This window comes from Clupea harengus, chromosome 6 (assembly GCF_900700415.2).
Source record: "Clupea harengus chromosome 6, Ch_v2.0.2, whole genome shotgun sequence".
Classification (NCBI taxonomy): Eukaryota; Metazoa; Chordata; class Actinopteri; order Clupeiformes; family Clupeidae; genus Clupea; species Clupea harengus.
The window spans coordinates 30,292,481-30,316,538 of record NC_045157.1 but is presented as its reverse complement, the minus strand read 5'-3'; the positions used below and the strand labels follow the sequence as shown (position 1 = coordinate 30,316,538).

The window sequence follows — 24,058 nt, the reverse complement described above, 5'->3', positions numbered from 1 at the left end:
TGAGTATTGCATCAGACGTCTGTCATGCAAGCATGCCAACAGGGTAGAGAATCATTTTGAGATCTGCAAAAACCCAGTTGTCTTTTAAAAACTATGCTCAGCTGAGCTCCAATTAATATTAAAGTGTTTTTACTCATTTGAGCCAAAATGCACCCCGAGTCCGATATTTGTACGATGGACTTGAGATGATCACTGTTACATTTTGCCAAATATGTTCCCAGTTATCTTCGTTTTCTTACTTCTATAACAAATGTTGTCGGTAATACATGCAAAGTCTACATTCACTCTGCATCTAGCTAACAGGAAACCCATGACATCAAATAACCCCCGACGTCACTGCCCGTTGGCTCGTGAACTGGGATAGGATATGAGATGTTCCCGGAAGTCCTATATTTGGCGTTCGCCGAGCAGGAGTCATGGCTGCTTACATTGTTTAAGGCTAGTTAGCCTTTCGCTGTATATTAATTTGAACAAGACTGGAATCAATACCTCGAACATTAAGCCCTTAGTTATGATATCGTAAACCATTTGCCGGCGCACAACAGTCAGCTCGTAATGTCAAAGGGTTTTTGTACCTCATCATTTTGCTATTAGCTAGCTAGCTATACCAAACATAGACCTGTTAGCTAGCCTAGCTAGCAAACGATAGCTGATTCAGGTAACGTTAGCTGGCTGCTTTGCCGGCCGTAGACTGCGTATTATTTTATTGCTATTCGTCTTGTCTGCACATTATTGCAAAGTCAGGGGCTTCTTTTAATCGTTTTGAGCCTCAATGCCCGAACAAGGCCCTAGGATGAATGGTTTCTCCCTCGGCGAACTATGCTGGCTGTTCTGCTGCCCGCCCTGTCCAAGTCGTATCGCAGCTAAGTTAGCATTTCTCCCCCCGGAGCCGACGTACTCCGTGCACACTGATGCAAATGGGACGACAAGCCTTCATTTAACCGAACGTGCTGACTGGCAATATTCCCAACGTGAATTGGATGCAGTCGAGGTATTCAACACCCGGACGAGTAGAGGAAACCGGGTTGGGTGCATGTTCGTCCGATGTGCTCCAAACAGTCGGTATACATTACTGTTTTCCCACGGCAACGCGGTTGACCTGGGTCAGATGTGCAGTTTCTACATTGGCCTGGGCTCGAGAATCAACTGCAACGTCTTCTCGTATGATTACTCTGGCTACGGCGTTAGCAGTGGGAAACCATCAGAGAAGAATCTTTATGCCGATATCGAAGCAGCCTGGCAAGTTCTCAGGAACAAGTGAGTAACATTAGTCAATTTATCTTACTAACAGAGCTTATATGTAACGCTGACGGTTTCTCCCACTGAGCTGAACCCTTTGACCTCGGGCCTTGGAATTGGGCCCAGTGGCGGCAAGATGCTGACACACCGCAGGTTTCAAATGCTAATGCAGCATCCATTTGTTAGAGATAACCATTCTTTGTCTCCATAGCAACACTTACAAAAGGGCCATCTAAAAATACAGCTCATGGTGCCGTCTGTGCTACTGAACGTTTTGATCGTCACACATGATGACTGTCACTGTGATCAATATTCATTTTGGCTATAGCACTAGTGTCAAGTGATATTGACTTTTCAGTGACATAATACCAATTGAGTTGGTTCATAAGCCAGATGCCTTTCCAAAGAATAAACCGAATAAACCTGTTCCTGTTCATAAATAGCCTCATCTTTGAATTCAGACTGTGCTGCAGCAGAGAAGCAGTTCCATTTCATACTCCTGATGAGGTTCATTGTGGATCTGTCCACCATATTCTGGAGGGTACAAATAGGTGATTTGCCTGACAACAGCTTCAAGGTTTGGTGCAGGCAATTTGTTGAATACATGTCTGTAAGATGTGCTGCCAGTCACACTGTTGAAACCCACTTCCCGAAAGAAGACTCAGTGGTAGCTCCGAGGGATGAAGTCATGATGGAAGACTTCCTGCTTGCAGACAACAATAGAGCTCAACTGGAAGAAGTGCCAAGATAGCCCGTATTGACCAGTGCTGGGGGGGAAATCGTTCCTTTGTTCATTGTGTGAGCCACAAGCACTTACTACTGCTGCTGCAGTGAGGAAGAATGAGGAGACACTATACAGCCATTGCTATTCTCCTCTTTTTAGCCCTCGTCCTGACTGAATTGCCTCGTTTTGCCCTTGTCATTGAAGCTTGCCGTTTCAAAGCTGGAGATTTCTAAGTTGAAGGAATAAAGTGGGTATTCACTATAGCCTCAACATCCAATCTGAACAGACCATACACTTGAGGTGTGTTTTACAGCAGTCCCATCAATCTAATGTCAATTTGAATTTCACCATTTCTATCTGTTCTACATTATGCTTCATGAACGTGATCATGTATTGCCATTTAAAGTGTGAGTTCACCCCTAGCTCAGAGCCTAACTCCACCCACTGCATCATTTTGAAAAATGCTTTTTACAGTTTCAAATAATATCTACGCCCTGTGAATCAACAGCAAAGACTGTTCTTTTCTTTATAGGTTTAGTGTTCTCTGCCCCCTCATGACTGTTTACTCCTCTATCTAAATAACAATAGCTACCTACCTGAAAAATACTGTTGCTTATTATCAAATCGGCTATGAAATAAACCAACCTCTCATTTTATCAGCAGGTCTTCAGTAGCAGTATGCATCTGTACTGTAGGTAGCTTTGGATAAAAGGGTCTACAAAATGAATACAAAGCGTATATTGATTTTTTTAAAAATCTTAACCCTAAGCCAGTGCTTTAAAGGACCAATATGCAATAGATTTACTGTACTAAATCATAAAATGACCATAATATGTCATCAGAGATTATGGAAACATGCTAAACTGAAATCGTGGCTTCTCCAACAATGCTACAGCTCTTTATATTCCCTTTCAAATGTCTGTTCGGAGCGGACCATCTCTTTGTGTTGTGCTCTGTGTGATTCCACCCACTGCCCATTTATCCAGTACCATTTCAACACCCCGGGTTGCCAGATAACACAAACACAGCGTGCGACCGCCATGGAAGTAAGCAAACAAACCAACAGAGTTCATGTTTGATTCTACCTGACCAAAAACGCCTAGGGATCCTTCTGAAAAGCTGCATGACCAGAAACGGGTGGGTGAATATTGGAGATGCATTTGAAAGATGGAGCACCTTAACAGCTAGGGTGATTTTTAAGACGGATGCCAAGTTGGCTCATTTTCACCTGAACAGGTAAGCACTGGGCTTCAGCTAAGGTTAGCTAAACGTAACTAGTATATCACAGCTACTAGTAGGGAAGGGCATTTTAAGTCATTTCAACCTTCCAGTATCTGCATTCGTACCCTGTGGTACATGTGCAGCTGGGTTATCAAGGTTCTCACCGGTGAAGTGATCCCAAGTAGAGCTGGCTCATGCAGTTGTGCAAACACACGCAAATGTATTAGTCACATTAGTCACACCCGGAGGAGCAACTGTTTCCTACCTCAGTAACAACCAGCCTTACAGATATAGCCTACGACAGAAATGACAAGTTTGACTCTAAATGGACACAATTTACAAACGCGATTACTTTATACATTGGACGAATACTGACACCAAATACAATAATGTTACTCATGGCCATCCCTTGACATTGCATAGCTCAACTAATAAAAGAATTAAGGTAGAGCAAAGTCACCCAGAAGTTGTAAGGTCTCAGACTTTTGGACCTCACCCCAACTCTATACTTTGTATAATCGGTTGTATGCATATGTAAATTATGGTGTAGTAGTCCACATAACTGGACACTGCGCAAATGAAATGCAGTGTGGTCACATTCCATGCCTTCAAATTTATATTCATGTGATTGGCTGCAAAGAATATCGTTTTGGGGGGAAAATGTAGGTAATCAAGCCGCAATTTTGGGTCATTTGCACCGTGCGCAGACCGTGTCCACCAAACTATACTTTCCGCTTTACTTAGTAGGTAATGTTGTAGAAATTCTGTGTTGTCAGATTTGACAGCCAGCGTTTTCACACCTTGGAGGGTTTGGAACCCTGGAGTGGTTCCCACCTAAATGTGGTACGGTTGGGCTTATGGGCACAGCAGTCCCAACTGGTTCCTCACCAGAATAGTTGCTCCGTCACTAGGCGCAGTGTTGTCTGGTCACACGTCCATTCATACTACAGGGTGGTGTCTTTATGGTAATGCGGCTTGATCCAAAAGACCAAATGGTAGGATGGCAGTTTTATTGCTCTATTAAAATTTGACTACCATTTGGAATAGGATGGGCTATAAAGAACTTGCCATTTTCATCAGACCTGATTTTTTTTTTTTTTGTTATTATTTTCTTCATCACAACCTCTCAGAACATTCCTCTAGCCAAGTTTAACTGATCTATCATTTTTATGTAAATCGTTAGGGAAATACTCATCAAACTGTGCCGCCTTCAAACAAATAATAGAACACGTGTTATTTTAAGTGCACCCTGGATTGGTGTTCAGATTGCCTGTGTCAAACAATGATCACCAGCAAAAGAAAGGCCAAAAAAAGGTCATTCCATTATGATACTGGAATGTTTAGGTTTCATATATCTTAACTGTCTCTTCAAAGAATCACAGCTTTTATCTCCCCAAAAATATTGATAGATGATAGTGCTTAAGTTCAGAGAATTTTGTCTGCTTTGAAATATCGCTGTAAAAAAAACCAAACTGAACCTAAAATGGTAGTTAAATAAAAGGCCTAATTTTGACTAACATGACATTCTGTATGGAACCCTGGGAAAACCACTATTCAGTTTCGGTCAGATGTTTCACATCCTAGTGAAACATTAACAAAGTGGAATTAACGGCCCTTATCATAAAAGCTGGGTAAAAATAGTTCAAGGGGAGAATGCCTTTTAAGTAAAGCAAACTATGTTGCCTATATATATATTAATTTCTTCAAAACAGATGAAGGCTTCAAAAACCGCTTGTGGGGAGGGGATCTGTTGCAAGCACCCATTTCTACATATCAACACCTGACACCTTTGCAGTTCCTTTCTTGTAGAGTTTGCCAGCTTTTGGCAAGGTGTTTTGAAATCTGCGTTGGCTATTGGACAAAAGCATTTATTTTTTTGCCATCAAGCTGCATTAACGCTCAAGGTTTCACTCAGCAATTTCTTTCTGCCACTGGGCACTGGGCAGATTTCCATTTCAGGCGTCTATAGGAGCAGATGACAAATGTTTCACGTAAGTCGTTTAGGCCTAGCTGTTCACTAGTTCAACCTACGCACCTATCCTGCATTGGGACGGCCAGTGTTGTCATTCTTGGCTTAATGTGCACATCTACTTATGAAGATCAAGGTTATAGACTGCGGGAGCCGGTTTGGCTGTCTGACCGCTCCAAGATCACTTCACACATGGACACACACCTGTGGCTAGTTCATGGTGATTTGTGTTGTTTTTTTCCTTAGACTTGGATTGAATTTATGTCCTCACATTTCCAAAATGAATACTGATGCAAATTACTGTAGTGTTGTGATTTGTCCTGACCTCACTAGATTGTTCGCTGAGCCCATGTGAGTATATCTGTTACCATCTAGTATGTTGGCATACCATAACATGTGTTCACTTTTTGCTTGTATTGTGTCCACTCAGGTCAGAGCTAACTTGATGTCGATTAACCTTTAGTTGATCTCTTCTGTGAACATTTCAGTATCCTTGAGTGATTTTTCCACTAAGGGTCTCAGAGCAAAAAGTAGCTGAAGTGACAAGAACAAACTACTCTGGTTGATAAACGCACTGCCCACCTGCTCCCTGTGTGTTTTAGAGTACCCAGTTTCCACCCAGACGGCTCACTTAAGAAACCCTTAACCCTTCATTGACGCCCTTGTTTGCCTTCCTCTCTAGGTCACTTCCATCCCTTCCCTCTAACGCCATGGTTTCCTCCCTGTGCTGTCTGCCAGGCTGTGTGATATGACTTGCATGCTTGGTGTGTGGCTCAATGATTGTATCTTTGACAAGGGTGTGAGGTCAGTGCCATTGCAGCAGTGATGAGGTTCTTTAGACCAAGGAGTGAAAGAGCCCTGCGCACTTGGGCAGTTAGGCTATGAATTACAATAGGCTTTTCATTATGATGATGATGATGATGATGATGATGATGATCAGATTGTACTAAATAGCATTGTAGGGCGAGGCCTAATGAAGTCCAGCACTAAACCATTTATTAGCCATCGAGCCCTTAGGGAGTATCGCACCTCTGAAGCATGCAAATGTGATTTCATCGACATTCAGAGACAGTCCGCTCCCTCAGATAAGGCTGTGCCAGGTAAGGCTCAGCGTGAAAGTGAGCAGGCTATTTTTGTTGGCACCCAAAATAGATTTGCGAGAACTTGGTCCCTTTTATTAAAAAAAAAAAGAATTAAAAATCTGTGTGTAAGCTTCGTCAGAGTGTAGTCAGGTGATTTTTAAAAAAAAAAATTTTTTTAAAAGGGGCTTTTGAATCCAGCCCATCCCTGCCTGGCCTGGGCTCTAATCTATCCCTAGCTTCTGGCACGCGTGAGTCCCTGTGCAGTGAGGGGGAATGCGGCCTAATAAGGGGGCGGTTCACAGGTGCAGATCAGCGGTTGGTGCCCGATGGCTGGGCATAGTCGGTGAGCTCTACGCTCTTTCCATCAGCTAAAGGATGCGCCGGCAGGACGCCAACTCTCTGAAAGCCAAATGAGGATGACGGTTGTGAAAATCCAAGTGAGGGGCGAAAGAATTGCATACACAGTATGAATTGTGTGTTGCACTTAAAGGCTTTTGAATGGTTCAAATAATAGCTGGTAGCACCTGTTATTGTGGAGTCGCCAAGGGAGGAGAATAAAAAAACACCCAGTTCTAGTCCTCGGTGCAATTGCTTTTACATCTGTGTCGGGACGAGCACGCACAGAAAAATATCTTTTGATTCAATTACTTGCTCCTCTCTAGCCCGATAGCTCTCAGAAGTCGGACTCTGCCAGGGAAAAGTGCTCCAGCCAATTGTAGCTCAATTTCCAACCACTGACAAGATGAGACATAACCACGCTCCAGTGTGCAGTGGGGGCATCTGACTAGGCGCTCAAGGCATCGCTATCTTGTTTTGCTCCCAAATCTTTGTCCCCGGCACGCGGCACCGAGCAGGGTTGCGGGCCGGGATTGGGTCAGCCTGTCAAGCGCCACCCAGGTGCTTCATTGGACCCAGGGAGCAGCTTGCAGGGAAGCGGGTCAGGCTGATCCTTAATCTCAGGGACAGAGCTGCCGGTAATAAGGGCAGTGGAGTCTGTGGCACTCTTCCACGATCAAACCAATCCCTCAGGCCTTCATAATGATCGAGGGAGAGGGAGGAAAAGATGTCCAGGCATTCAGTGGTTCAAAAAAGATGAAATACCCCGTGTCTAACTGTGCTTCACCATACTAAGGCTTAGTGTTGACTGGCAGTTTAGAACGAAGCACTGCAGTGATTGGATTGCGAGCGTTCTGATTGGACTCTTGATTAAAATGATATCTGCTCTGTTAGGGCCTGGCACAACTGAAGGTGGCCCTACAAATCCATTATGTAACTGTACAGTGTCAAGATGTACCGGTCTGCACTGAATCATGCATGAAGAGAAGAGAACTGTGCTCAAAGCATGTGATGATGAAGGTAGGTGATAACCTTCTCTTCTGAGAGTTCAGTAAGACCCCATTAGATATTTTACGTCATGCCTTTAGGACACTTTAGGTAAAGGGGTCATCTACAGCCACTTGCACTTTAAGTTGTAGGAATAGTTTGTTTATGGCCTGAGGTGGAACCTCTGTAAATGATCCTTTCTTCAGCTCTCAAACAGGAGAGGGGGGTTGGGGGGGGGGTCAGTATCATCTGTCTTGGGCGAGGCATTCCTGTCATAGATGTGTTAACAAGGCCATGTGCTGCTGCTCAGCGTCCCGCTGCTGTGCTTTCTCAGCCTGCAAAAGATACGACTGAGGTCTTTCGACTGATCGTATGGAATCTACAAATTTGTCAGACAGACCTAATTTAGTGCTGTGGAAGAGAATTTTGCTCCAGATTCTAAGTTGCTCAGACCAGGCCTTCTGTTTTCATTAGCTGCTGTGTTTGTTTTATGGCTCATAAAGTTAAGCCAGGGATTGAGTCCAGTTCCTTTAGCAATGTAAACACCATAGTATTGATTTGATGTATTTTTTTGCCTGCAAACTGCAAGTAAACTTCTACTAACATTATGCTTATCGTTCCATGCTGGGCAGCCATAACGTGTCTAATAACCGTTTCCTAATTGACTATGGAGAGGGAAGACTTGTGACTTAATTAGCATGCTTGCCTTTCCCCTTTCAGCATTGTACACTGAACCATATCGCCAAGGGATTAATTTACGGTTCCAATTGAAAGCATTAAAGGATGCTGGATATGTGGCGCTTATGCTTCTTAATCCAGTTCAGCTGTCTTGCCATGTTGAAGGGTGTTTGGGGCATGTGCGGCTGAAAAATAGTTGAGCTCTAATTTTCCGCTATTTCCTTCATGTTAATGCCCAGCCACTTTATTTATTATTGGACTCATCAGGGCTATCTGTGTGCTGTGCAAATGATTCTGGAGGGTGTGTGCCCATGTGTGTGGTGGCACCCATAGTTGACAAGGTCAAAATTCTATGAACTTTGTGTATGTTTGTCTATGTTTGTGTATGTTTGCTATGTTTGTGTATGTTTGTATGATGTGGCATCACCTTTCCAACCAATAGTGTTTTGTTCTTTATTATTGTTCTGTTTTTTCTGTGTGGTGTGAAAAATGTTTAAGCATTTTAACATGTTTGCACCATCCTATGATTTGAGTAGCCCACATAGCGCCCTATAAAAAGGCATTGAGATGGTGTTTTAATCTTCTATCAGATTGACCAAAGGTGGACTGTGTGGTGGTCTGTACTGAGGTCATTGTGAGTCTGTAGTATTTGCCAACGGGTGTGTCATCATATCTAATGCATGTAGGGATGAGAGATGGCCATCCCTGGGCTCCTGCTGCTGTTTGTTCTGTCTCTGCTTGCTGTTTTCTTCTGCTGATTTGAGAGTGGGTGTTTGGAAAAGAGTATAGTGTTCCACATCATCCCTGCTTGAGTTTGGCTTGAGTTCCCATAGAACTCTGACCACACACACAGACACACACACACACACATACACACACACACACACACTGACTGCCCTGGTTTTACCCCTTTGCAGCATCTTTGGTGGACAAAGAGACTTGAGAGACCGCCTATGCATTACTGCAGAGCATCTTCAGGAAAGTCAGCTGCAGACAAAGTCAGCACAGATTTGATTGGTTGATAATCTGTGATAATTTCAGGATGGCAGTAGAGGTGAATCCTTCCTGAGCTGCTGAGCTATGCGCCACACAGAACACCCATCATCGACTCAGTAATGAGTAATTCACTTCACTATTTGCCATTTCAAATGCTAGAATGTCATAGGTTCTCTCCGAGAAATGCCAGCCGGAGTTGAAATGAAATTGTGAGAGAATGTCATGTTGAATTTCCCCTCTTCCAACCGCTTACCTCGCCAGTCTGCGAGGACGAGATGTGAATCTGAGTTCAGTCACTCAGCTGAAAGTATTTCCTCTCTTGAGACCTCAAAACGCTCCTTCTTCTGCCTCTGAAAATGAGGATGGTGCCGTTGAAGCCATTCTGCCTTGTGTGCGTTCAATTTGCCTGTGCAAATTCCCTCGTTATTAATACAGGGGCGACAGTGGTACAGTAGGTAGAGAAGTCGTTTAGTAATCAGAAGGTTGCTAGTTCGATTCCCTGTCGAAGTGTCCTTGAGCAAGGCACTGAACCCCTAATTGCTCCTGATGTGCAGTGTGCCATCAGTGTAAATGTAAAATGTGTATACATTGTGAAGTCGCACATATGTAAGTCGCTTTGGATAAAAGCGTCTGCTAAATGACTAAATGTAAATGTAATACACGGATGAGAAGGGAGAAGAAACCAGGCAGATTGAGTGAGCAAATGTTTGAATTCAGGATAGACAGAGAGGGGCCTTGCTTTCTTAAACCTACAACATTGAGGGAATGGGGGTGTTTTCCTCTGAATGAAAAATACATATTGCTGCTTTATTTTGGCCAAGTAACTGTTTTGGACATACGGTGACTACGGTGTATGGAGCATTGAACCTCCCTGAATAAGGACATATGTGCAATTATTCTTGATTGAAAACATTTGGGCCTTGGGATTTTTCCCCGAGCCATCCCAACCACTCACATGTGTGAGCTGTTTTTGTTGTGTGTGTGTGTGTGTGTGTGTGTGTGTGTGTGTGTGTGTGTGTGTGTGTGTGTGTGTGTGTGTGTGTGTGTGTGTGTGTGTGTGTGTGAGAGAGAGAGATGTGTGCGCGTGCTCCAAGAGTGCTGCAGTGTTATCCGGTGCGCGGGTAGGCCCAGCTCAGTGCTTGGCTGTCAGCTCGCTGTAGCGTGCCGCAGTGCCGTGCCGATCCCAGGTTATTCCATGGAGCCAGAGCCATGCTTGTTTGGACAGGCCATTTCTCATTGCCCTCGTTTTTGCACACGGAAACATGGCATCTGCTGAGCCTGTGTGCTTTCAGTAGCTTTCCGTCCGGGGCTGCCTCTATTTGGACAAGCCACTTCATCTAAACATCCGAGAGTTTGTCTTTCCCCCCCCACCACCACATAATGACGCTTTTCCCTTACAAAAGGGAGGTTTTAACGATCAATTCCTTATTAGAAGGAAATGTGAAAATAGATTTGTTTTGCTGACCTGGAAAAAGGAGCTGATTTCTGTCACAGCGCCAGCCCGTCTCCCTCATCCATCATCAAATTACCTCCAGAGCATCTCTCTCCTCTCTGATCTTGATCTCTGCACGCTTCGTGAGTATCATATTATTTGACCTTAAACGCGTTCCTCTTTTCTCCACAGCCCCAAGTACAACAACTCCATCAATGTAATCAAAGAAATCCATCTTTGGCACCCAGACAGACATTTAGGTTTGTTTGATTGCATGGCTCGTGGCAAAGCCAAATTATTGGATGAATGTGGTTTGGCCCAGCACAATGTTTTCAAATCACTTGTGTGGTTCGTGTGGCTTGCTTGGTGAAGAAACTGGTCTCTGTTTATTGCCATTTCACTGTTAGGTAAATGATGCTCTTTGCATAGCTCTCAGTAGTACTAGACCTCTGTTACCGTTGCTGTTACGTAGTCCCGAAATGGAGCCGCACAGTTAAGCCAGTTTTCTTGTGATCTTATGTCAAGCTCCTGGTTTTTGGTAGCCATTTCAAATGTCATTTGGGTCATGTTGCATATATCAGGTTTTGTTTCTAATAAAGGTTAGGTTCCCGTGTCGCCTTTTGTATGTAATTGACCTGACGGCTCCAGTCATGAAAGCATTGTCATTCTTTTCCACGTGATAAAAAATTTAAGGAAGTGTGGTTCCACTCATCAGAGGGTACTCTTGTTTCCTAGGTTACAGAAGTGCCCTCTCTATCATTCCAGAGAGAATGTAGTTTGGTTGGTTATAGTGTCCCATTTCAGGGTCATGAGATGATGGAGATTTATTGGAACTAAGTAACAAATGAGGGAGCATTAACACCATTCCATCACATTAGCAGTTAGCCTGCAGTGCACACTCTGTCACAGTGAGAGGCTGTGCAAAGAGGTCCAAGGAGGACATCATTGTGTCGTCCATTTTGTTTATGTTAGTCTGCACATCTTCGCTTACTACCGTGGGAGATGTTTTTGAAATGCAGTCATCAAATGAAGCCCGCCTGCAATATCCGGTTCTTTTGTATTTGATTCAGCAACGTGTCCCTCACCAGCAGATGGAGTACTTTCTAGACTTGTTTATATTATTATTATTATTATTATTATTATTATTAATAAACTTTATTACAGGCTCAAGGCCCACATTATATTACAGGGCAAAGTAGGTACAGTCTAGATAACATGACCAGCTGTTCTCCTCTATTGAGGGGACTAACTTTCCTTGGAGTTACTTTAGTCACAAATGTGGACTCCCGTGTCCAGCTGTTTCAGTTCTGTCCTGGAACATCCTCACCTGGGCCTGTGGGGCCGCCGGGGCCGTCGGGTCCTTCTCCATTTACAGGGGCCCGCCCTGCTGAGACGGCTGCCAGCCCCCGGCGGTCCGATATCAAACGTGGCACCATTTAGCCCGCGACGCCATGCATACCTGACGTGCGTTTGCCAACGGTGATCAAGTTGCAGCTCCTCCAGGCCCCTCGCACGAGCGTGCCAGGAAGGCCGGGCGAACGGCACGGGTTTATACGGTGGTGGTGCCGCTCCACAAGTGCCTCTCAGGGCCTGTGCTTTATTAAGACGCACAAAGCCCATGCCAGAGATCAGTGGGACTGCATAAAGTCTTGACAGCTGTCAGGGAGGCCGCTTTGAGCACATCTTAAAAATGTCCAATAAAAACAACCCCTGCTGACAGTTACCTGCTCCAGGACATATACAAACCCCCTCTGCCTTCCCCTCCCTGTGTTTAGCCGTTAAAGTCTCTGTTTTGACAGTTTACTTGGGATTTTATTGAAGCATGCCATGCAACCCTGAGTTCAGACAGACCGGTGTAATTTAAGCTTATGTTGGCTAATGCCGTCTGGTGTGACTAGATTTACTGGTGTTTTTAAAGGGTGCTTCATTTTAGCTAGCATCTGGAGCCTTCTGCTAATTTCATAGTATTTGCATCTCTGTTTGATCTGTTTATTTGAACTCTTGTCCAGGTGAAGGCTTTGCCTATGTTTTTTTTTAACTGAAAGTTGATGACTGGGCCAACTCGCCTCACACCTCCCTCTCCCCCTCCCCCTCCCTCTCTTTCTCCCCCCTCAGGTATGGAGTGACGCCAGAGAACATCATCCTTTACGGCCAGAGCATTGGCACGGTGCCCACGGTGGACCTGGCGTCTCGTTACGAATGTGCTGCAGTCATCCTGCACTCCCCGCTCATGTCCGGCCTGCGCGTGGCCTTCCCAGACACCCGCAAGACGTACTGCTTTGATGCCTTCCCCAGGTGAGTGGTGTGTGTGTGTGTGTGTGTGTGTGTGTGTGTGTGTGTGTGTGTGTGTGTGTGTGTGTGTGTGTGTGTGTGTGGTGATGTGGGGTTTAGAGCTGGTCTGCTGTGGTCCCCAGGTATCCACAGGTATCCTCTCCGATCTCTGACCCCAGCCAGTGCACAGCCTCAGCCCCAAAACAGCCTGCTCCCTTTTTTTCTCTCGTTCAGCCGGGTTCTTTGGCCTCTTCCTGCAGCATGGCTAATTTACTCCTCAAGCTTTCAGTGAGATTTACAGACGCCAAACTTTGACTTGTGTATGCAGGCACACACACACACACACACACACACACACTCTCACTCTCACTCTCACTCTCTCTCTCTCACACATTGTGTTTGGATTATTAGCAGGTTATCTCATGGGCTTTGTCTGCATGGCTCATGTGTGTTTACTAATTCATTTACATATAGGCTTATTTTTTCCCTTTTGCTGAGCCATTGTATTCCAACGTGTGTCAGTGCCCTTCTCACACACACAGCCTCCAACACGTCAGTGAGGTTCTTCACACACAGCCTTCGTTACTGTCGTATCGGCTGCATTCAGCATATTGAACACCCCCCATGTTCTTTGTGGTGCCACTCAACACAGCAGTTTGCTTTGAAAGTTGGGCAGCAACGTCACCGAGGTCCTGCTCTAAGTTAGCACCTCGTAATGTGCACTCGGCTCGGTTTATGAAGCCGGGCTCAGCTTGTGCCCAAGCAGTCGAGCGTTTATGGAACCAGAGAGCAGGCCAGAGGTTCTTCTGATCCAACTCTGTGTCTGTTTCACTGTGTGTGGGTGTGTGGCTATATGCACAGGCGGAGCAGTGTGTATGCGTACTCGTGTGTGTGTGTGTGTGTGTGTGCGTGCGTGTGTGCGTGCGTGCGTGCGTGCATCCTTAGGCAGTGTGTGTTTGTAAAAGTGTGCTTGATGGGGTGTGTATATATGTCTGTGTGTATGTTTGTGTGAGTGTTTAGGTGCTCTTGCTTGCTTCTTACCATGTCTGTGTGTGTGTGTTCCCCTTGCCTGTAGTTATGAATCTTAATGTGTCTGTGCATGAGTCCAAATGTGTCTGTGTTTGAGGGAGGGCGGGGGTTAGAGGAGCACCTGCTCTCACTGGGATCCTACACTACTCAGAGGAATCATCACTCTTTGAAACATCTTTAGAGGGATTATTTTCGCATGGCTGGCTGGAGACGATGAGCTGACAATTAACACCCATGACATCTGTCACGTCAGTAACAGGGCCCTCGTGACGACAGCCAGAGAGACTTATTTCTGCGTGTGTCTAGCTGGCAGCAGGTGGAAGAGGCGCTTCTTCTTCCTTGTCCTCAGCGGACCTGACGGCGGGCTCGGAAGCTCAAGGAAAATATAGGCACTTATGTTATTTCCTCTTATACATTTGACATTTCCCTACTATGAGGAAGGGAGAGATAATTGAGGAGGTTTCTTAAAATAATCATACAGAAATAATAAATAGAAAAAACACACTTGCGGCAGGTCAGGGCTAGCCAGCATGCTGTAACCCCATCTCTTCAGCTCTTTAAAAAAAGAGAGTGCCTCTTGAGAGGCTGAACGTTTCTTTTTTTTTTTCCTCTGGGTGACGTTTGGGGGGGTTTGGTGGGGGGGCAACTAGAGTAGTGTAGCACACACCTTAGTGGGATCTTTGATGTATTGTGCCACAGCTTTTGAAGTGTGTGTGTGTGTGTTTGTGTTTAGTGTGCGTCTGGAAATGCTTGTTGCCTCTAACTGCCACGTCTGGTGCAGGAGATAAAGTGTAAACATGACATCTAAGATCTCAGCCCTGTGCGAGCGAGCGCAAGGCCTCCATCAGAGAGCTGTCTCTCTTGAGTGGACAGGACAGCCTGTGATGATGCACTGTTATATGGACTGACTCCTTCACAGCGCTCGCTACAGCATTCCATCGATCACATAATGTTTTCTGGATTTCTCAGGTGGGGGAGCTGTTTTTGTGTTCCCCTTTTTAAAAGCTACCTTTCAGCTCAGAAGATGGATATGTGTGTTTAAAGTCTCTAGCGCATGCTGTATTGAAAACCAGTTGGCCGTTCTTTGAGATGAACATTCCATTTGTGTGCGATGTGCTGTTGCCCCTGTTCTGTCGGGGTACCTTCCTCCCACGAGCGCCGCGTGCCTAGCGCTTTCGCTCTGCGTTCATCTAAATGTGGTTCACGTTGGATGCACATTAAGAGTTCAGAGACGCCTCCAGACATCAAGGCCAGCGCATGGCTGTGATTTGGGACACATGTCTGAACGTAATCCACATTACTGGCCCCCACGGCCCGAGAGCACGACGCGCTGTCCACATGGTTGGCCCTTAATGAGAGCAGCCTCTGAGGCGCCTGTTCAGAGATTTGAAGGAGCCCTGGCCATCCGCCTCTAAGCCATTTTTTAATATCAGCAGGTGAATGAGCTTTTGATCCCCGTCCTGTTTGGCTCACTCCCAGAATACCAATCGGCAGTAAATGAGCTGTAGAGGTGGGGTTAGCCTGAGCAGGAGGCAGGCAGAGCACACAAATGTGTTGTTGGCAAAATATGGAAATGGGGCGGGGGGGGGGAGAACTTGGCCATTGGTATTTGCATTGTTACTTCTTCAATTGATTTCTAGCTAATTGTTTCAGTAGTTCAGTGTACTGTGGAAGTTGTCAGATAGATGCCCCTAGTGGCATGAATACCAATAGAACATGAACAGCGGATGTGTCTGCACGCAGGGGTTTGAGTCCAAATGAAAGGATTCCTCCGAATTACAGGCCTTGAATGATCTGTTTCTATGTTTGTTGACATTACCTCCATGTCACACATAATCCAAAAAGCTATTTGCATGTCCGTAACAGAATTTGGTGTAAAAACGGCGAATAAAGCTTGCAAGTCCTTTCATCAGCAGTCAATAGCCTATTATGGGAGTTTTTCAATTGTCGTTATGTGGACCTTTAACAGGAATAGTAACTTGTTGCCCATTGTAATATTAGGATTACGAATATGAGAAATATTGCAAGACATTTATGTCTTCTCTCTAATGCCATTTGTGTAACAAAAAGCAAGGACGCAATCATTGATGCATTTATCTCTTTCAAATGGCAAGTTAGAGCTTTGAACAGATGAAGTGATGCCATGTAAACAAATTCATCTCATTAATCCTTTTTTGATCATACAGAACAGAAATTTTGTTTGTACAAGTGGTCTGTAGTTTTTGAATAAAGGTGTTTGTATGGCGCCCATTCAAATCAAGCTATCAGTCGAATTATCAGGTATTTTATTAGGCTGCCTGTAATCAGTCCCTTTGAAAGTGATCCTTACAGATCATCACAAGCTGTTGTGCTGTGAATTGAAAAGTGAAGTTCGTTTGCTCTTCTCTGGTTGACTGACAATAATTCTGAAGCCTTTTCATTTGAGAGATCTTCGTGAAGGGCTTTCTGAGCTTGGGTTTAGAGTCTCTCCTGAGATTCAATCCTTTTGGGAGGTCCTGTAGCCACTCACACGAAACTCGCATTTTCGAGGCTGAAATGATCCAAGTAGTCCGACATCCTATTATGGCAGTAATTACGGCGAGGAGCGCTTCTAATCTCCCAGCAAAGAGCCTGTGTGCCACTGCTTTATCCTTTCAGGACAATGATCACTGCAAAACAAGTCAACAACAGGGGTTCGACCCAGAAGCCATTCTTCTCTCTTTCAGCCGCTTTGCTTCAGTCAGGATGGAAGTGGAATTAATGGTGGTTATGGGGCACACTCTATTCTATTCCGAATGTTTTTCTGTGTTTCTCTCTTTCTCTCCCACACTCCCCCCCCCCCCCCCACCCCCGCCCCATCACTCACTGCTCTCTCTTTCACCATATCTAACCCCCCCAATGAATGAATCCTGGAGACTTTTTCTCTTTTCCAGTGCCTGCTTAAGCTGGAGCATTGTAATGACTTGTGTGTTGTGAGCGATTGAAATGCCTATGCACTAATGGGACAGCGTCCGGTCCTGGAGCACGTCTGTAATGAATGTGCAGTTAGGACGTTTGAATGGGTTTGGAGGGCAACATGCTTTGATGGGGCATGTGGGTCTGGCCAGGGATAGGATTGATGCATTCAGGTGTTCTTTTAGATATCTGTTGAGACCCCATGGTTGGGGGGGGGACAACGATAATTTATTCCGCATTACCAAACCTCCCGTGGTATCAATATAGAGCTGATATGAAGGATACCTTTGTAATCTTATTCTGTACAACCCCAATGTACCCTTCATTCAATAAATATATACATATAATCAATATAGAGCTGAACTGTTGAATTGTCCACACAGGTGAGGTGTGTGTGTGTGTGTGTGTGTCTTATTTTAATACTATGCCACAATTCGTTGGGCTGACCGCACTTCTTCGGTCATATTAAACACAATGTCACAGTCGCCGGTACGTCCTATACGTCGGCTTATGAAACATTCTGCCACTGTCCGTCTGGCAAAACCACAACCACTTACTTTAGAAATGCGTCACGGTCAGCTCCTTTAGAAACTCATTTCATCACAGTTCTGTCACCGCACTACTTCGGGCTGATTCAGTTACTTTAGAATCGTGAACAAAATTGCACAAGCTGACCCACAGATAAACACCTCCTGCTTATTAATGGAACAAAGACAAGAAGCAGATGATTCATATCCTCAAACCTCCTTTTAGGTTGTTTTAAACGTGCAGATTTGCAGATTTGCTGAAACAGAAGAATAGTAGAATACTTACGATTCCCCCCCCCCTTTTTTTTAAAGAAATTCCAGGAAATCACCAATTGTCCACCAAAGCACGTGGAACATACTCCGGATTCAGCGGTGCAGATCTGAACAAGCATCTCAAACTCTTGCCATATATACTGTTTAAGACACCTCCTAGGCTTTTAATGTAAATGAGCTAAGCTTAAAATGCAAACAGGTCTGGCAACCTTTTGCTGTTCTGTATGATAATTAGGTTTCTCTGACCTGCTGCCTGAGATGGTTCTAAATAGCCTACCCCATTCCCATACTATGATTAATTGCAGTCCCTCACACCTCAGGCCCCGTCCACACGCAACCTGGATTGCCTGAATCCGGATTTTTTTTTTTGGATCCGGTACTTTTTTTTTTATCGCGTTCACACGGAGCCGTGCAAAGAAAAATCTGCGTCCACACGGAAACGCTGGTGCTGAGTGGTTTAAAACGCTGTAAAGACGTCATGGAGCATGTGCATAAAGTGACAGAAGTCGAGATCCAACTAGCAATCTTCCGATTGCTGAACGACTTCTCTACCACCTGTTACCACAGCACTCAAACATGACTTCGCCATAACCCTCGTTTGTGTTAAGTTACCGTTTTGAAACTTCCGTTATAGTACAATTCTTTTCACGTCAGATTTGCTCATATAGGCTATTGCTGACACTTACAAACCGGTTTTGAACAGTAGTCTGATGCAAATAGATTAAACATTGATAGATTCAAGTGTGGCTTGGTAATGTCATCCCTTTCCTAACCAGCTTCTTAACAACATCGATCTAGTTTATGTCGTTGCTATTATGAGGTGACGCAGCAGGGTTAATAAGGGTTCAGGCTGAAGTTGCGAGGCGGAGACCGGATTCAAAAGGTTGCGGATTCAGGGACCCGCCGGGTTCGTGTGGACGGAAGGCAGATCCGACAAAAAAAAAAATCCGGATTCAGGCAATCCAGGTTCCGTGTGGACGGGCCCTCAGTTTGCTTCCTGACCCCAGGTGTCAGCAAATCCAGTGTGGGGACCTCACCTTTCCTTCGTTACCATGATAAGTTTACCATTTTGGATATTATGCCGGCCAACTTTTGTTGGTTACAGCAGCTGCTTGATCAAGAGTCTCATGTTCACTCACAGCATAGACACTCATTTCTTACACAGGAACGTCCTGCCTCCACATGTGTGCCTCTGAGCCCACTGCTGCATCCGGGCTTAATGCCGCCATGTACGAAAGAATTGTGAATGGCCAGTCAAGACTGTATAAAAGTTTAATGAGTTGGCCGTCTCCACAGATTTCACCGGCTGCAGTGTGGAATGGTTTGGAATATTAAGTGCATCCCCGGTGAAAGGGTGTCAGATGAGCTTTTTTCCCTCGCACAGGTCCGAGGGAGAAGGACGGGAAGAGGAGAGGAGAGGAGAGCGTGGTGCTCCATTTTGATGTTGCCTTTGGCAGCTTGAACATCCAGATGCTTCACTGGAGCTCGAAAAGCCCACAGTCAGTCTGGCATCTCCCATTTTCTTCCAGCCTCACACAGTGTGTGCATATTAATGTTGTCATTGTGCCTCACTTTTATTGGCTCAGTGTCCTTGTCTCTACTGTATGCGTGTGTGTGTGTGTGTGTGTGTGTGTGTGTGTGTGTGTGTGTGTGTGTGTGTGTGTGTTAAAGAGCGCATAAGGGAGGGTTGGAAGAGGGAAACTGATCAGCAGGTGAGATCTGGGGAGGAATGAGGTTAGGTTTAATAAGAATGGCAGGGATGTCAGGCAGGGTCCTCGTCACGTGTGTGTGTGTGTGTGTGTGTGTGTGGCAGGGTCCTCGTCACATGTGGAATATCGCTTTTCTCCTGGTCTTTTAGAAACATTCCTTTCTGTCTTCCCATCCCCACCGTTTGAGGCCTCGCTGCTTTCCCCCCGATACACACGCACAAGACAGGGCGCTGTCTCTTTATTATGCACCTTGCAGCGCAAGAGACGAAAGCCACCTTTTTATCAGGCTCCCATCCGTGGGAATGAAATCAATGCTGCAGACTGTGTTTAGCACTGTTTAGATAATTCTGTTAGTCTGTCTGAAATGTAATTACTGCATCACCCTTTTCCATACATTAATCCCCCTCCTAACCCCAATTTTAGAGTTGGCGCTCTCTAAGGAGACAGATAAGCAACAATTAGTCATGCAGTGAGCTAAATTAATTAGTATGCATAATTGAAATGAAACTGTTAGTGGTAGCACGAGGCCCCCGGGCTAGACTTGCATCCCCACAGACACACACACACACACACACACAGGCAGACAGGCAGACAGGCAGACAGGCAGACAGGCAGACAGGCAGGCAGGCAGGCAGGCAGGCAGGCAGACAGACAGACAGGCAGGCAGACAGACAGACAGACAGACAGACAGACAGACAGACAGACAGACAGACAGACAGACAGACAGACAGACAGACAGACAGACAGACAGACAGACAGACAGACAGACAGACAGACAGACAGACAGACAGACAGACAGACAGACAGACAGACAGACAGACAGACAGACAGACAGACAGACAGACGTGTACACACACACACACACGTACACACACACACACACGTACACACACACACACACACACACACACACACGTACACACACACACACACGTACACACACACGTACACACACACACACGTACACACACACACACACGTACACACACACGTACACACGTACACACACACGTACACACACACGTACACACACACGTACACACACACGTACACACACACGTACACACACACGTACACACACACACACGTGTACACACACACGTACACACACACACACGTGTACACACACACGTACACACACACACACACACACACACGTGTACACACACACACACACACACACGTGTACACACACACGTGTACACACACACACACACACGTGTACACACACACGTGTACACACACACACACACACGTGTACACACACACGTGTACACACACACACACACGTGTACACACACACGTGTATACACACACACGTATACACACACACAGAACACTCACTGCAGGAGCAGAATGACTACAGAGTGTAAACTGGGACATTTATGCACACATTTATTGCACACATTTCATTTTGTTTGTGTCTCTGTCTCTGTCTCCTTCCCCCCTCTAGTTTCTGTCTCCGTATGCAAACATGTGATTTGACTCATGGAAGACACACACAAATGCCCGCCCACACACACACACACACAGAGAAGCACTCTTTAAATGAGTGGCATTGTTGTTTGATACAGGCTCGTTTTAAAGCAAAAGCATTCTGTTATCTCGTCAGGCCAAACCAAACAAATGCCCATAGCAAAGGAGCTTTTGTTTCCTCTTTTGAAGTGCTCATCCTTTTTAAAAGAAAGAAAAAAAAGGTTAAGTAGAAAAATATACTACACCGAACACCAGTGCTTGGCTTACACCATGGCTTAAATATGTATTTTCTCTCTCTCTCTCTCTCTCTCCCCCCTGTTCCGCAGCATTGATAAGGTGTCTAAGGTGGCGTCCCCCGTGCTGGTCATTCACGGCACCGAGGATGAGGTGATCGACTTCTCTCACGGCCTGGCCATCTACGAGCGCTGCCCGAGAGCTGTGGAGCCCCTGTGGGTGGAAGGGGCCGGCCACAACGACATTGAGCTCTACGCCCAGTACCTGGAGAGGCTCAAGCAGTTCATCTCCTTTGAGCTGCCCGCCTCCTGAAGAACCTCGCCCCATCCACCCCCCCGCCCCCCCATGCTCCCACTCCAGCGCGTGTTCAGTCAGTAGACCCCAACATGGCACATATTTGAACTGGTCCTCCGTGAAAAGGGAGTTGAGGATCTGATCAGTATTTTGCACTTGCTACCAAAAGCTGAACATTTTCCCAGCCTCTTGAAGATAGGATCGCCCACTCTGTCTCTGTTGGGGTTGGGACTGGTTGGGGGATGGGGGATGATGCATTTTAAATCATTTTGAAGTGGACTTTGTATTTTTTTTATATACCTGACAAAGAACACTGACATTTTTTTGCACCTCACTTTGAGTATTAAATGTTTTGTTGTTATTTCTTCTCTCCCTTTGACTGATTTTGTTTTGACTACCCATGTAGGGTAAACAGATGCACTTTTTTTGTGCTGAAATTTTCAGGTGATCGCTCTTTATGTTCTGATGTGCTGTTTTGTTTTCTTTTTTTCTTTTGTTGATTTTCTTGACATTCCATTTTAATCTCCTTGCAGAGAATGAGAGGAATTCAGTCTTTTTTTTTTTTTTTTTTTTTCTCGTTATCTGACATGGCCAGTGCGTGGTGTGTGTGTGTGTGTGTGGTATAACTACACTACCCAGGGAACACTCCTCAATGAGAATCTTAAGCTGTGCTGTTGACAACTGGAACATCTGTGGTAATGACTCCTGGCCTGAATGAAGTATCAACTTGTACTGTGTGGGACTGTGGGCTCGGTAGGCTAATGGGAACAGGGTCTGGGGTATGGGAAAGGTATGGGAATGGGGTTTGTGAGCTCTGAGAAATGATGCTTCGTGTTTATTGCGGCAAGCGGGGCATTCTAGCTGGGCATGTGCCATGTGTCATGTCCAAGTAAGTCATGACATGATGGTGTGTACAAATCAGTCAAACAATGCTTCATTTTTTTTTATTTTGGAGGAGGAGGGGGAGGATTAACACTACATCAAAAGCCTTATGTCTTTTGACATTTAGTTCCAACATTCCTCTTAATAAATCTAGGATGAGGGGTTTCCATGATGTTTTTTGGTTTGGAAGGGGGTACTGCTAGCTGCTATTTGTTGGATAAATCACTGTGAAACCAGACTTTGCTCCCACAAGGTACAGGACTTAACACTGACAACACGGTCATCTCTCAGCTGCTGCATCAACATCTTACTCGCTCCCCTTAAAAACACTAACCCTCTTTTCAGTAATGAGGTCCTATCTTAGCAATGGGATGACTTGGCATTTTCATATGGATAGATGTCAGGAGCATAACATAGGGCCATCATCATTTTTGGATCCTCAATTCTAATTTTTTTTTGCAACTGCTTATTGTCATGAAGGAACAAACTTTCCTCAACGAGAGGAGTAATTACTGTTATTAGCTTGTCACCAATGCTGGATAAATGACATTTGAAGGATTCTTTTTTTTGTTTTGTTTTGTAAAGGGACTTGTGGTTGGTGTTATTGTGTTGCTGTAAGGTGATGTGTGGGAGGGAAGGGGAGGGGCTTCTCTCCCTTCTCACAGTGCTGGTTTGGCTTTTGTCTCACGGAATGTTGTTGTTCTCTTGTCATGATTGAAGAAATGAGACCTCCTTGTCTAATATTGCTCCTTAATGTTTTTTTTAATATACCTTTTTAGGGAATGACTGAAGATTAAACTAATGGAGCCCTGTTGTTGCTTTTGATACTGATGTTTTTACAGTTTCCAGTAACTAAATCTATTTACACCTCTTTAAATGCTGGTTTGTAAGATAATGAACTACACACCTATCTCATCTATAGACATGTAATACATGAATAATGGTATATAGCCTTGATTTTCTTTTTTTTGTTGACACTGGAATAACTGTATGCAACTATAATGCAGAAAACCTAGGTGGTACAAAATGTTGTTAGTGTAAGTTTTGACTATAAAATCAAAAGCCTTAAATGTGCCGTGAGACAGATTAATGTTCTTCATGTTGGCTTTTGTTGCTTCAAAGCAGCAACAGTGGATGTCGTTTTGCTCATAATGGAATAAAGGATGCATGGAATCTCACCCAGACGTGTGTTTCTCTCATGCCTTCCCAAACTAAGCCTTTGGCATTGCCAACTTCAGGCATGTTCTTCTTGTTGTTTTCCTTGCAGACAGGGAGAGGGGCAGGGTCTGTTACCTGTGATTTGTTAATCACTCTAGCGCAGAGCACACGGATTGCCACAAACGTCTATACTTTACTGTTGGCTGGGTGAGTGTGTGGCTATCGGGATACGGACGGGAAACACTAAACCCTCTCCACATGCGGAAGAACCGTGTACATTGGACCCGGGCCAGGAGTGCTGCCAGCACTGGAGTCTGTCAGGGTGGGAGCCAAGGTCCTGTTTAACATGCCTGCCTGCCTGCCTGTCATGTGCCACAGCCCACAGAGCTCACTAGGCTGGAGGAAGCTCGTGGAATAACGTCCTTTTAAGATCACTTTCAAGGAAGCAGTGAAATGCACAATGTTCTGCCAACCGTTAGTTTTCTTATGAGAATTAAGTACTTTTCACGTAAAAAGATCACTACTCACTACTTGCATTTATAGAGCCTGAAGTATGGAAAAACAAATACAGATTATCCCAAGCAGCAGATGTTTCAGTGTATTAATT

General features: G+C 45.0%; 1 protein-coding gene across 1 annotated transcript; it reads left to right on the top strand.

The window, feature by feature from the left end:
- Positions 1-357: 357 nt before the first annotated feature.
- Positions 358-23,471, top strand: abhd17c (abhydrolase domain containing 17C, depalmitoylase). The gene is made up of 3 exons (XM_012817265.3): positions 358-1,257; positions 12,780-12,959; positions 21,210-23,471. Exons 1-3 carry the CDS (start codon positions 773-775, stop codon positions 21,427-21,429), a joined length of 885 nt encoding a protein of 294 aa, XP_012672719.1. The 5' UTR covers positions 358-772; the 3' UTR covers positions 21,430-23,471.
- Positions 23,472-24,058: the final 587 nt, after the last annotated feature.